We start from the raw sequence: 14,447 nt of genomic DNA, 5'->3' as shown, positions 1-14,447 counted from the left end.
ATCTCTCACAAACACACATATTTCTAAGTCCAGCTATTTGGTTTTAAATCATTTCCCTCCAGTATCGATATATGCCACTGAGCCACACCCTGGATCCCCAGTTCAATTCAGGCTGTACATCACCTCCAACAGTGGGGGGCAGTGCTGCATTTCTTCCAGCTTTATCCATTCCCTGCTGTCTCGTGTAGCCATATCGGTTCAATTATCAGCTCTGTTCGTACCCAGTCTCATGAGTGGACGGCAGGGTGGGGGAGTGTAAATGAACAACACAATTACCTTACAGCAATCTCAATTTATTAGAGGGAAAAGGAAATGGGAAATTGGAACTGTGTAAATGGCAATAATACTCTGGTAAGGGTAAAACCACATGTCGGTTAACTATGGCCAACCAGTGAGGAATTCTGAGCAAATGGGATAAAAAATATACATTTAAATAAACACATTCACATATGATAACAAAAAGTAAGTGAATCTACAGCATACCATGACAAGTGCCTCTAACAAGCAGGCCTAAAATACATCGCACATATGTTAGCATAACATAATTTGCAGACTTTATACAGCACTTATACCTTTTAGTCCACAAGTAAGTTACTAAATGGTAGAGAACATCGAATATACGCATTTTAATCGAACATGAAAAAAAATACCTGATAAAGACCGAAATGTTTACAGACCCCATGGCTTTGTAGCTCCAACCAGCCAGCTGTCGAGGTTAGAATCTACAACTGTCCAAGAGGGACCACCATAGAGTTCACCTCGCTTTTACAACATACCAAAACTCGGATCCAAGGTTTAGCATTGAGAACCCCCCCTCCCCCTCCCCGAATAATAAGCACAATGCAAGTGGACAATCGCTATCACTGCGTAAAAAAAATCTCAGGACTCAAATCAGGTCAGCCACATTCATAGGCATCTCGTCCACCGTCGTATTGTAAAACGTCTCGATGTCCCGAAGAATCCGCTTGTCCTCTTCTGTGACAAAGTTGATAGCAACTCCTTTTCTGCCAAAACGACCACCACGGCCGATTCTGATAGAAGATGACCACTGTTAAGATTCAAGAAGGATACTCGTGTGTATTTAGCACACTGAGGGATTCAATTTACCTATGAATGTAGTTCTCTCGGTTTGTAGGGAGGTCGTAATTAATGACCAGGGAAACCTGCTGAACATCAATCCCACGTGCCTGGAGAAAATAAAGCAATTACACATTCAGGTCCACGTTGCAAGACCCTAAATGTTAAATGTATTATATAAGTTCATTAAGTGGCTGTATGATTTCATTTCTCATGCTAGACTGAAACCCACTTACCAGCAAATCAGTAGTGATCAACACCCTGCTTGAGCCAGACCTAAACTCTCTCATGATCACATCGCGCTCTTTCTGGTCCATATCACCATGCTGTGGATGGAGAGGAAATTAATTGAATACTTAATTCAAATAGTTAATTTGTTTACATAATCACTTTGGGCAAAACAAAACAAACCCTACCAGAGCAGAGACTGTGAAGTCTCTTGCATGCATTTTTTCAGTCAACCAGTCGACTTTTCTCCTAGTGTTTAAGAAGATAACAGCCTGGGTGATCGTCAGGGTTTCGTACAGATCACACAGAGTGTCAAGCTTCCACTCCTGACAAGACATGAGGGAGAACAAAGACAAAAAAAAAATCCAGGTTAAGTCAATGAACAGTCATCTGGAATTTCTGATTCATAACATGTGGTGACAATAACCGTGAAAATTAGCTGTTGACATGTCACACAGAATCTTGAGACAAAGGAAACTGGACATTAAGAAAGAGGTCCCTCCTAGACTCATTTCAGAGACTGTGTCTTTAGTCTTCTTCCCTGGTGTACCCATACTAACATACCCACATGAGCTAAACCTGTGAGGCTTGGCTCCTGCAGTTTCAGCAGGGTGCTTTAGAGAGAAGGTATATTCACACTAAAACCTTTAGCACACTAAAACAAAGTGTACTCGCCTCTCGCTCCACATTAATGTAGAACTGCTTGATACCCTCGAGGGTAAGCTCTTCTTTTTTGACCAAGATGCGAATGGGATCTCGCATGAACTTCTTTGTCACCTCCAGAACATCAGACGGCATGGTGGCAGAGAGCAGCACAACCTGAAATAGTCACATTAAAGTGCCACAAAATTCACAATTTCAGAAATAGAACAAGAAAGCGTTTTTATGTATATCTTTACAAATTTGTGTGTGGCACTGAGCCTTGAGAGTGGGGCCAACGAACATTAAGAAAGAGGTTCGACCACATCTCGTTTCCAGCACAGTGAGCGATTATCTCCTTCTGCCCAATACTCTGCTAGCATTATTGCATGAAACAAATAAATCTGAATCACACAATTATAGCAGACTTCTGTTAATACAGAAGAGAATTTGATTAACATTAAAATGAAGTCCTGAGGACAGAAAAGCCACTGAGATATATACCTGAATGTTTGTGCTCAGTTTCTGGAAGATTTCATAGATCTGATCTTTGAAACCTCGACTCAACATCTCATCAGCTTCATCCAGAACAAACATCTTGATCCATTTTGGTGCTGTGAACATAAATAAACAAGGTCTGCAGGAGAAAACGGTTTGTTGAAAATTCTTACTGTGGTAGCTAGAATTGGTTGATTTAATGAGATTAACCAATTTCAGCTACTGAGTGCCATGGGTCGGATGGCTGAGAAACTTCGCAAACAGGCGTTCAACTGATTAGATGCTTCCTGCTGAATAAAAAGCAGGAATACTTACACAGATGTCTCCTGTTCAGCATGTCAAACACACGACCAGGGGTGCCCACGACTATATGAGGGGCCTCGGCCTGAAGCTTCTGTATCTCGCTACGAAGATTGGTCCCTCCAATACAGGCATGACAGGCTGCGCCCATGTAATCCCCAAGCGCCAGAATTACCTTCTGGATCTATTGAAAGATTGCAGAGCAAAAAGTCAAACATAATGCAGGAAAGACAGCATTGGTGGACATTGATGAAAGTTGACTTCAAAGTGATCAGTATGAAAGTAGGAACTCTCCATCTCATGAGTCAGTCCCGAAAGATGGTATACCATCATATCACTCAGTTTTCCACAACATGTTACTTCAAGCACACTGAAATCAGCGGAGCAGGATAACCTTGTAGACCAATGCAGCCATGGATAAAGACTACATCAGTCTTAGGATATCTTTAGAAAATTTTGACAAGTTTTTAAATAGTGGTACCTTTGTATTTGAATCAGTGTCCTCAATAGGCTGCCTAGGTCTGAGACACTGTTGAGGTATTCATGACCTCAGAACAGCATACCTGCTGAGCCAGCTCTCTGGTAGGAGCCAACACCAGAGCCTGAGTCTCCTTCTGCTCTATGTCCAGCTGCTGCAAGATAGAGATGGCAAATGTGGCTGTCTTGCCAGTGCCAGACTGGGCTTGGGCAATGACATCAAAGCCTGAAGGGAATAGGAGAAAAATAATGAGGGAAAAAAACACAAGACCGGCCCACTGTTCTCTAAGCGGGGGAAAATCTCTTTTTGTTGAGTGATCAGTGTTGAAATAAATATCCCCAGTATCGAGTAAGTCCCGAAAGATGGTAAGACATCATTTCACTCCACAATATATACAAATTGTACCTGTCTGGCTAATCAGTTTTAAGCCAGTTTGGTATATACGTACCTTTGATGCATGGAATAATCGCCCTCTGTTGAATGGCAGAGGGCTTCTCAAAACCATATGCGTAAATTCCCCTGAGAAGGGTCTCCTTCAGGTTCATATCATCGAAGTTGTCTGTAATCTCATTCCAGTTGCTCTGAAATGTGTTTTAACAGTTATGTGAATTTAATCAACCCTTTCACTGTGAGGTACTTGTCGGTTTACAAGTATAATTTCTTTACCTCAATGACACCATCAGGCTCCATTCCATCAGGCCCCCCATGGTCTCTGTCTTTTGAGCTGTCGGAGATCCAAATACATTCATTATTAAATTTACAATTCTGTTGAACAATGGGGTGTTAAGGCCGATGCGCAGACCTCTAAGCAGTGAGGAAATATACTCTGGCCACATGAGGAGTCGTGTCAAGAACGTTGAGCGAGATCTGCACACAAATTCAGTCCGAATTGGGGACCAAATGCTACATTGAGGCAGAGCGGGGGGAGCTGCGTCAGAGGTGTAGTCCGCCGAATTCGGCGGGGGGGGGGGCGACGCCCTGAATATCTGGTTACGCTGTGCGAGGTTTCGGCGAGTGCACGTGTCGGATTCCACGCGAGAATAAGACTTAAGAGACACGTGAAAATGTGACGATTGTGTAACAACGCAATGATATATCCCATCAGGTTGGACGTTCAACTCAGGGGTAGAAATCCGTTCACATTTGGGATTCTGCAATATGGAGCTCTGCTTCGCTCGTGGTTAGCCAACATGTCGGACAGTCGGGCCTCCTCTGGCAACGTTGGCTCCCGATGCCAGATATTTAGGCCGATGTGCGAAGCAGTCTAATGACACGTTTATATCTCAACAACCACTGGTAACCTTCCGCAAACGTTATTATAACCAGTCAATCCCCATGTAACTGTATATTAATGAAGGAAACCACGCTCGTTTCGAACTAACGAAAATGGCTAGTTGAAACTGCGGCACGAGCGCTAACGGTAAAAAAGCTAACGTTCGGTATCAGGTCTTTCTTGAGCCTAGGGCCTTGGTAGATAATAATGACCAATTCGACTTCATACGTAGTAAACTCTAAAATTGTAGACTTCTAGACACCAAGTCATACAACACTGTAAAAAGAAACCCAAACAATACTCGTTTACCTGTTGTAATCAGCAGAATCGCTAGACATGGTCCGTTTCCAACTTCAGCATGCGACTGGAAAGATCGCCGATGTCGATGTCAACTGGCTATATGCAGCCGGACTACTTTCATTGATCAACGTAATACTAAATGTCGTAGGCAAAACTGCTTCTGTTAACGGGATGACTGTTCTGCACACATTAACTTTATTTTAATTCCTACAAAATGCAGATATACTCTTTTATGGTGAAAAAAAATGTAGAAAAATGTTGGGGACTATATTTTTTAGCGGAAAGATTTCACCCTAATAAAATGTGCTTCGGTCGCTATGGCGAATCGGATGGATCAAACCTCATCCTGACAAGGTTGCGCAACATATTGTCAGGGTTTGTTCGAGGCCACCAGGCCGACCACTGTGATGGCAAAGGAAAATAGGACCTGAAATGCACTCAGAGCACCATCCACACATTGAAGTTTGTCTTTTTCAAATTGTGAACATTTCTAAAATATCGGGGTTAATAACAGGGGAGGCTACGGAGCGTTTACACAACAGGAAAAAAGGAAAAGGCATCGAGGGTTTCACTGCATTTACTGTGGTAGAGCCATTCCCCGCAGTCATCTGGTATTGTATGTGCCCCTCATTGATTGTGTGCGTAAACAAAGGAAATATTTTTGCTTACATTTCTTCCCTGCAATGATTCCTGTTGCACTGAAAACATTTTGTAACATGTGTGCTAAGCATCACAGATTATCCCCCCATCGGTCAAAATGATCATAATCTTATCGTTCCCATTATTATCACCACTTTATACCGCATAATTCATCACATCTTTATTGTACATGCTGTCTATCTAAACTTTTATCCAAATGTGAACATTTTGACATGATAATTCAGTTTATTACCTTGTAATATTACTCTATGGCAGGACAATGTTATTACTTTTAATCTTAGTTGTAATGGATAGAAGTGTAAAAGTGTCCTGTATTGTGATATAAATTGCTATGAATAATATACATTCATTCATTACCTATACTGATTATTAAACCAATTAAACTGTCTCATCCAAAACGGAAGAGAGCTGTTTATTCCTGTCAACAGAAGCCTTTGTATTCAGAACAAAGGGTTCTGTATTATCCTCAGTCTGAATTATTCTCTTCAAGGAATACATGCTGATTTCTTACTGAAATAATCATTTGCTCCATAAGTCTTATTTAGTAATTTCACTGCTGTGAAATTATTTCTTTTTGTCTTTCATTATCCATTTTCACAGTCATTTTTTTTGTTTATATTTCAAGCAAAATTATTCCTGTTCCCATAGATTCTTCTTCTTTCGGCTTTTCCCATCAGGGTCGCCACAGCGAGTCAACCATCTTTATCTAACCCTATTCTCTGTATCCTCCTCTCTCACTCCAACTACCTTCATATCCTCTCTCACTATGTCCATGTCAAGCATCCGTCTACCAATATATTCACTATCCCTCCTCTGTACATGACCGAACCATCTCCATCTGTCCATCTGGCTTCTCTGACCTTCTCTCAAAAACATCTAACGTGCTGTTCCTCTGATAGACTCATTCCTGATCCTATCCATCCTGGTCACTCCCAAAGAGAACCTCAACATCTTCATCTCTGCAACCTCTAGTTCTGCCTGCTGTCTTTTGGTCATTGTAACGGTCTCTAGGCCATACAGCATTGCTGGTCTCACCATTGTCTTGTGCACCCATCCTTTCATTCTGGCTGATAGTCTTCTATCACATCGTAACCCTGACACTTTTCTCCACCCATTCCAACCTGCTCCAACCACACACTCTGTTGCTCTGGACTGTTGAGCCAAAGTACCTGAAATCCTCCAACTTCTTGATCTACACTCCCTGTAGCCTCAACGTTCCACCCGAGTTCCTCTCATTCACACACATATATTTTGTCTTGCTGCGACTAACTTTTACTCCTCTCCTTTCCAGAGCATACCCCCACCTCCCTAGATTTTCCTCTACCTGTTCTCTGCTCTCACTACAGATCACAATGTCATCTGCAAACATGATGGTCCATGGAGATTCCTGTCTAACCTCATCTGTCAGCCTGTCCATCACCACTGCAAACAAGAAGGGGCTCAGAGCTGATCCCTGATGAAGTCCCTACTCCACCTTGATCTTCTCTGTTACCCCTACAGCACACCTCACCACTGTCTCAGAGCTAGCATACATGTCCTGCACCAATCTAACATACTTCTCTGCCACTCCAGACTTCCTCATACAATTCCAGAGCTCCTCTCTTGGCACCCTGTCATTTGTTTTTTCTTGGTCTACAAAAACACAATGCAGCTCCCTCTGGCCTTCTCTGTACTTCTCTATTAGCATTCTCAAACCAAATACTGCATCTGTAGTACTCCTTCTAGGCATGAAGCCATCCTGCTGTTCACAAATGCTGACTTCTGCTCTCAGTCTAGTTTCCACTACTCTTTCCCATAACGTCATTGTATGGCACACCAACTTTATCCCACTATAGTTGCCACAATTCTGCACTTCCCCCTTATTATTAAAAATAGGCACCATCACAATCCGAACACGCCTTCCTCCTTTCCTTCTTTGACCTACAGTAGCCCAATTTCCTACCCTGTAGGTCACTGGTACCAATGGCGGTTGTTGTTAACCCGGTCCTCGACCGATCTAGTATGATCTGATTATTATAGTTGATTCGCATGTTTGGTTTTGGCAAACGTTTTATGCTGGATGCCCTTCCTGACGCAACCTTGTGCATTTATTCGGGCTTAGGACCGGCTCAGGGAGACACTGCTCCGTGCCCCCCAGAGGCTGGCCTGGGGAGACACTGGCCAGTGCCGTCCTCAGGCTGTATTTCCTGTTCCTGATAACTTCCATAGCTTGGTGGATTTTTCCATTATCCAGATTACACTAAGTTTCATTCTGTGTGATGATCTTACTCAAATATTCTTGACCTTATGAAAAGTGTTTTGTTTTCCACCTTTCTAATTGTACTATTTTGTCCCGTTTATCGGCATACACTGCACCTGTTGTAACAAATGTCCCTTCAAGGATGAGTAAAGACAATCTCGGGTATAGTCACTTTTTACCTAATTAGATTCTAAGGTTCATTGGTGTGCATTAAAAGGGGGGAACGTAAAGGACCTTTTTGAATTTTGCACAGGAATTTGATATTTTGAAGAAATTGTAAGGGATACATCTTTTCCAAATTCACATGCATGACAGGGTAAATGAAAGCTTGTTTTCTTTCTTTATTCAGTTAATATATTGTGATTACATTGACCTGTGAGTCTTTTCATATATCACACTGAAACATGGGTTAGCTTTAAGTTCACAGTCCTAGCCAGGGAGTAATTTTGTATTTCAGTATCGCAATTACCACTCAAGCAAAGGACTTGATTCATTTATTCCTGTCTTGGTGTGATTCTGCATGGCGGACTGCCCTTTCACAGAACAAATAGACCTGACCTGAATAATTATTATCTATTTCTCTTACTATGTACAGAACAGGGCTTAGCAATAAAGAACAATCTAAATCATATTAATGAGCCCCTTTTTTACAAAAATCACATTGGATGAAGCATCAGAGATCTGACCCATGGTACTTTCTTTGGTATGATCCTTCGGCCATTTTTTGTTGTTTATATTGATGTATTATTGATTTTTGAGGTCATTTATCTCTAGCCTAAGCTAAATTTCTATAAATTTTTCGCTTCACTTATCTTGATTTACAAATTATTTGTCGCTATTTTTTCTCTCACCAAGTTTCTTAGTCTGTGATCCTTGTAGATCTTGTTATGGATTATTGAAAGGCAAGAAATCAAGGCAATTTACTGATGTGAAAAAGCAAATGAATTTTATAATTTTATTTAGGGGGGGGTTGAAATAAAAAAAAAAAAAAATATATATATATATATATACTAGACAATAGTCCTGGTCTGTATGTCGACAATATAATGTATCAGATCATTCATTGCCTGTGCTGCTTATCCTCAACCACAGATGTCATTGGGTGAATGAATTTAATTTAATAGATCAGTGAATTTAATTTGAAAGAATATATATCAAGTGACCGTTGTTCAATAATATTGTCCTTCAATACGATTTGGAATTATCTCTCAACCAGTGTTAGCCATAATATATTAAAATTATATAAGGCAATTTAATCAAAATGCCACTTGCAGTTTACAGTGGAAAGGCAGGTGATGGTATAGATGGTATTTCTTTAAATGCTAATTGAGAAAAAGTTTGTTTCTCAATCTAGGTCTGCGCAGTTCGTCAACGTGGAGTTGCAGTTTAATGGACAATAGTGTAGTAGTTGGAGAAGAGCTCCTCTCCAGCAGTAATGTCTCTTAGGGACACCAGGACAACACAGCGGAGAGGCCTCTGTGTGTCTCGGCTGTAGACAACATTAGGAATAAACTGCCACAGCTCCATGGGAAACTTCTTTGGGACGTCATACTCCTGGTAACACACATTGGCGGGCCACTCGTTGGTGCAGTTGTTGACATATTGACCCACAGCCAGTGGGTTTTGGGGACTGTCTGTCAGCCAGCTGGTGTCACTCATCGTGAAAGGCCCCATTCTGTCCCTCCCGCTGCACGACTTGTACACCATCTTGGAGATACCTTTGTCATTTCCATCGACCAAAACGCCGTCAATGCATCTGAAGACAAAGGGGTTCCTGATGGACTGAAGAAGAATAGGCTCGTAGGCTTGGTAGATTGTGCCAGGATACATGGCAACGGTGGTGCCCTTGGGTACGAGCCCCCTGGTGACAAAAACCCCTGTTCCTGCAAAAGGCAGTGTGCTGGGCTTCCGGTCAATACAGAATCCCAGGGTCTGCAACATGGTGTCCAGTCTACACGCTGACCTACCTCCACACTGGCCATGGTCACCTGTAACCGGTGAAATAAGGTGTGATCTGTGAAGTGATAGGTCCACATAACTCCCCTCCTGATCTCTGTGAAGGGCTTCGAAGAGCTTCAGCAGGCTCCCTGAAACTTCCTCGTCTGAGACTAGCTTGTCCCGGGAGTGCTCGTCCACTTGCCGAAGAGTTTTCTCATTTTTAGAAATGTTAAGTACAATCCACGGCACGAATCGGTGTCGGTACGATTTCCATTCGAGCAGGAATCTTTCCAGAGCGTTTCTCAACATTCAGAGAAATGACAGATAGCTTCACTATTACAGAATTGTAGTATTTTTGCGAAATCCACGTCCACTTCCGCCATGGTATTTTAAAATTAATAGCACAACTATAAACATCCCCAGTCTTGCAGCCAATGTATCTACACTTGATAAAATAAACTTGGAATTAAAGACTATTTCAATCTAAATATGGGGAATTACGTCACCAGGAAACGTATAACGCGAGACATTAATAGGTTGCTACCGCCTCTTTACTTTTATTTTGAAAGAATGTTTTTACCCGGAATTATCTTTTCGTTTCTCCTAAAAACTTTACACTCTTTAGCCAGCTGGATGGGAGGAAAGGGAGTCGGGCAAAGACAAACATGGTAAGATTTTTTTTGTTTTCTGTATTATTGATGCAGTTGTGCCTACACTATGGGTTTGTGTAGAAACCACATCCTTGTAAATAATACGACTGTTTGTTGTTTTTGGTCCTAAAAAATGGGCATAAAAATAAAAGTGGATATCTGTTAGCAAGAGCTAACAAGCTCACGATAACAGTAGCCAACTCACCTAGTTAGCTTCTACTTGCTAGCTAGCTTTTAAGCCATTTGATCAAAATTATTACCTTTGTAACGGTGATAAGTACCGATCATATCAGAATGGTTTTGTTAAATTGCATTTCTTCATGCTAGCAACCAAATGCCAGTCAACACATTGTCAAGACTGTGAGGGTAGCAGGTTATTGCCATTTATGAGATGTATGTTTTTTTCTTGGGTCAGTATTAATGTAGCTAACAGCTAGCTAACAGCGAGCTCACTGTTCGTGGTTACAGTTTGATATCATCACAGTTAGTTTATGTCGGTGTTGCGCAGCTTTTTTCACATTTTATTTTAATAATTGACAGTCATAGTATTAGTAAGCTCTGTGGTCTTTGACTTTGCTGTTTATGTCATAAGTCTAACAGTTTGTATTTCTGAACTATCTGCAGAACAAGCTGAAGTCCTCACAGAAGGATAAAATTCGCCAATTTATGATTTTCACACAATCCAATGAGAGGACTGCACTGACCTGCCTGTCACAGAATGACTGGAAACTTGATGTTGCCACTGACAAGTTTTTCCAAAACCCAGACCTCTATGTTTCAAATCTTAAGGGGACGTTAGATAAGAAAAAACTTGAACAGCTTTACAACAGATACAGAGGTACGGAAAACTGGTTTAATGTAAGAGATATGATTAATCTATCAAAATGGATCTCTCAAAAGCTGACAAACACGCAGACCTGGCAGTGATATAAATTCTTGCTGATAGCATTACCAGTGGACAACTTAAATACAAGTTAGAGAGGATTGTCCATTAAGGAACGTTCTCAGTGTGAATGCTTATCAATATTTTTAAAACCTGGCAGCGTGGAAAGACTCGCTGATATTGATTTTTTTCTTTTTGAATTTTTTTTTTTAAGTCACTATATCTCTCTCTTTATTTCTCTCGCTGTAAATCTAATTAGTTTAAGAAGCAAACCTCCAACCATCCATCCACAAGCATCTTGTGTGCAAAAGCTAGTTAAGAACACTGTTTCGGTGTTAGTAAAGAAAAATAACTTTGGTGCTGATTTGGTTATTTGGATGCAGAGGGAAGGATGCCAGATTTCACTTTGTCCTTCGAAATAATTTCTCCTGAGATTAGATTTCTTATTTTTTGACCTAGTAGTAATTGCAAAATAAAACCGAAAGCAGGGCTGAGAATATATCAAATAACTGTGACATTGTATTGTGCTTTTTGATATAGAAACTTGCAATATGTAATTTTGTGATTTTTAGGCCAGACACTTTTTAGGCCAGTACATTACTAGCAGATCATTTTATTTATTATATTTTCCTCACAATTCTTTTAAATTAATCTTTATTCATTGAGAATTTACTGAATGAGTTTTCATTAATTAATTCATTTAACTATTTACAAAATTGCTGGAAAATCCTATTATTGTATTGGTAACTTTTGAAATTAGCTAAACCCACCCAAAAAATTACTTAGCATTTTAAAACATTACTTAAAATTAGTTTGTACGTTGTTTATATATCTGTAAGAATTTGTTCCAAAATAATTGTTTAAAATTTACCAGTAAAAAATTACATTACATTAACATATTTCCTACCATTGATAATACCTTTAAAAAATCAGAAAAATTTTAAGGACCAACGAAATAAATCGTTTTGAATAACACCTCATTTTGTTTGTAGACCCTCTTCCAACACATACATCTAAAACACTTACAATTGCTGTTGAAAAAATGTCACATTTTTACTCTCTTAGACCCCCACGATGACAACAAGATTGGCATCGACGGGATCCAGCAGTTCTGTGATGACCTTGGTTTGGACCCTGCAAGTATTAGTGTTCTGCTCATAGCATGGAAGTTCAGAGCAGCAACGCAGTGCGAGTTCTCAAAACAAGAGTTCATGGATGGAATGGCAGAACAGGGGTAAGAAAACCTCTTAAAGTCAGTAGACAGAAGAAAATGTCCAGGGAGGAATCTGAAAATATTCCCCTGTTTTTAGGGAATTGAAATTTAACAGGTGGTTTTGACCTCTCTTAGTAAGATTCACCCCGTGGCGCTGACCTATCAGACATTTAAACCATTTGCCAAGACCAGAAACCCACACTTGACACCCCAAGGGCTCCAGCTCCCTCTATTTTAACAGCCTGCCGCATCTTTGGTCTAAGAATAAGTACAGCTTGACGCAAAAAGATAATCTATGTACAAAACAAAAATCTGCTATAGCCTTAATATAATTACAAATGCTCTTTTATATTTACAAGATTCTGCCTTAAAACTTGTCGGTTAGCAAAAAATTCACAAACCAGTTGAAAAGTGGTTATTAATTATTGTTAGAAATTCCTTCCAAATAGGGCAAAATACCTGACAAAAGAAAAAAAAACATAACATCTGTGTTATGTTATGCTAGGCTATGAATTATTATGTAAGTGCTGTGTGGTGTGAATAGATGCATTTTTACATTTTTATATAAAACTTTGTTTCCCCAGATGTGACAGTATAGAAAAACTAAAAGCTCAGCTGCCAAAGATGGAGCAAGAGTTAAAGGACCAAGGAAGATTTAAGGATTTTTATCAGTTTACATTTAATTTTGCAAAGAATCCCGGTCAGAAAGGTTTGGGTAAGTACCTCTGTGGCTCCTCATTTTAAGGGGAGGAAAGACATATCACATATTTACTGTATATTTTCACTTTACTTTTTACCCCTTTCTTTTCTAGATTTAGAAATGGCTATTGCATATTGGAATTTAGTACTGGCAGGACGATTCAAGTTCCTCGACCTGTGGAACACATTTTTAGTTGTAAGTTCACTGCCTCCCACTGCGTACACCTGCTGTGTGCAAGAGGTAAACCTACTAAAGTGCCATGGACTTTGTGTTGCAGGAACACCACAAAAGATCGATTCCTAAAGACACTTGGAACCTCTTACTAGATTTCAGCACAATGATCACAGACGACATGTCAAATTACGATGAGGAAGGTTTGTACTTCACAAGAACAACCTGCTTTTTGGGGGATTCTCTGTTTGCACTGATCACATTGTAGGACCAGAGAATGGATGTATAGTGGATGGAAATACGCCCTCATTAGCCGTCATAGAAATACATATTAAAGCATCTCAAACTCTTGTGTTTACATACTCACCCATTGTTTCACCTGCACATAAGATAATCAGCTTTGTGACGCACAGACAGTGACGAGAAGGATATTTAATATCTCACTATGAAAATTGTGATAAATTTGTGAATTTGTGTGAAACTTTCACTTTTCTCTGGTTAACAGGAGCGTGGCCCGTCCTCATTGATGATTTTGTGGAGTTTGCTCGGCCACACATCGGGACCAAAAGTACTGCAGTCTAAGCCCCTCTCTGAACATCAGGGCGAGGTTTCTGCAACAAGTGCCACAAATAGAGACCTAGTGGACTAGTGCACTGAGCTGAGAACTATGTTGCCTTTACAACCCTCAGGACTGAACTATTTTACACAGCAGAGACTTTATATATGTATGTGTGTGTGTGTGTGTTTGTACATATATACAGAAAAAGGCAAATCACTGTCAGTCATTTTGTGGTGATTTGGAACTTTTATCTACAGTATTGGGCTCTTTGTGTGTGCGCTCAAGCCAACTAGAGGGGGCCCCGTCTCGGCCCGCCTGGTTCACTGATGTGGCCCGACTCTGCTCAAAAGCAGATCAGCTGACACTCTCCTGTTCTAGCTGAAACACAAGGGTTTTTTTGTTTGTTTGTTTTTTTTTGCGATGGAATGTCCTAAAAATATTCGATTGAATTTTAATACTCTTGTGTACATTCCTTATTTTGTTTTATGATGCATTTGTGTGACAAGTCAGTATGAAACTTTGTTTGTAATTTTTTAAGCCTAATGCTGTTTCTTAAAACACGAATGTATAAAGATAAAATAAATGTTTCAGTTTGCTCTCTTTGAACCTGTCAGCCCCCTATTTGCTTTTTGTATTGCATT

General features: G+C 40.3%; 3 protein-coding genes and 4 non-coding genes across 7 annotated transcripts; 1 reads left to right on the top strand and 6 right to left on the bottom strand.

Moving 5' to 3' along the window:
- Positions 1–272: 272 nt before the first annotated feature.
- On the bottom strand, positions 273–4,898 carry eif4a2 (eukaryotic translation initiation factor 4A2). Its single transcript, XM_086172442.1, has 11 exons — positions 4,803–4,898; positions 3,887–3,944; positions 3,669–3,801; positions 3,306–3,445; positions 2,758–2,926; positions 2,449–2,558; positions 1,981–2,124; positions 1,494–1,631; positions 1,314–1,403; positions 1,108–1,187; positions 273–1,031 (listed from the first exon to the last, which is right to left on the bottom strand). The coding sequence occupies exons 1-11, from the start codon at positions 4,829–4,831 to the stop codon at positions 887–889; spliced, it is 1,236 nt and encodes a 411-aa protein (XP_086028568.1). The 5' UTR covers positions 4,832–4,898; the 3' UTR covers positions 273–886.
- LOC147219141 (small nucleolar RNA SNORA81) lies at positions 1,751–1,934 on the bottom strand. The gene has a single exon (XR_015108761.1). It is a non-coding gene; the product is annotated as a small nucleolar RNA SNORA81 (small nucleolar RNA).
- Positions 2,211–2,391, bottom strand: LOC147219140 (small nucleolar RNA SNORA81). Its single transcript, XR_015108762.1, has one exon. It is a non-coding gene; the product is annotated as a small nucleolar RNA SNORA81 (small nucleolar RNA).
- Positions 3,008–3,082, bottom strand: LOC147219139 (small nucleolar RNA SNORD2). The gene has a single exon (XR_015108758.1). It is a non-coding gene; the product is annotated as a small nucleolar RNA SNORD2 (small nucleolar RNA).
- On the bottom strand, positions 3,532–3,604 carry LOC147219138 (small nucleolar RNA SNORD2). Its single transcript, XR_015108759.1, has one exon. It is a non-coding gene; the product is annotated as a small nucleolar RNA SNORD2 (small nucleolar RNA).
- A 3,160-nt stretch (positions 4,899–8,058) lies between the features above and the next one.
- On the bottom strand, positions 8,059–9,972 carry setd9 (SET domain containing 9). Its single transcript, XM_086172462.1, has one exon. It carries the CDS (start codon positions 9,937–9,939, stop codon positions 9,079–9,081), a length of 861 nt encoding a protein of 286 aa, XP_086028588.1. The 5' UTR covers positions 9,940–9,972; the 3' UTR covers positions 8,059–9,078.
- A 282-nt stretch (positions 9,973–10,254) lies between these two features.
- On the top strand, positions 10,255–14,412 carry dcun1d1 (DCN1, defective in cullin neddylation 1, domain containing 1 (S. cerevisiae)). Its single transcript, XM_086172470.1, has 7 exons — positions 10,255–10,298; positions 10,905–11,118; positions 12,229–12,397; positions 12,961–13,091; positions 13,189–13,271; positions 13,354–13,450; positions 13,753–14,412. Exons 1-7 carry the CDS (start codon positions 10,296–10,298, stop codon positions 13,827–13,829), a joined length of 774 nt encoding a protein of 257 aa, XP_086028596.1. The 5' UTR covers positions 10,255–10,295; the 3' UTR covers positions 13,830–14,412.
- The last annotated feature ends 35 nt before the right edge of the window (positions 14,413–14,447 follow it).

Source organism: Fistularia commersonii, chromosome 25, assembly GCF_037954325.1.
Source record: "Fistularia commersonii isolate RoL2024-O1a breed Wild chromosome 25, RoL_Fcom_v1.0, whole genome shotgun sequence".
Classification (NCBI taxonomy): Eukaryota; Metazoa; Chordata; class Actinopteri; order Syngnathiformes; family Fistulariidae; genus Fistularia; species Fistularia commersonii.
The sequence above is the reverse complement of the archived record's forward strand: the minus strand, read 5'-3'. Positions and strand labels throughout refer to the sequence as shown.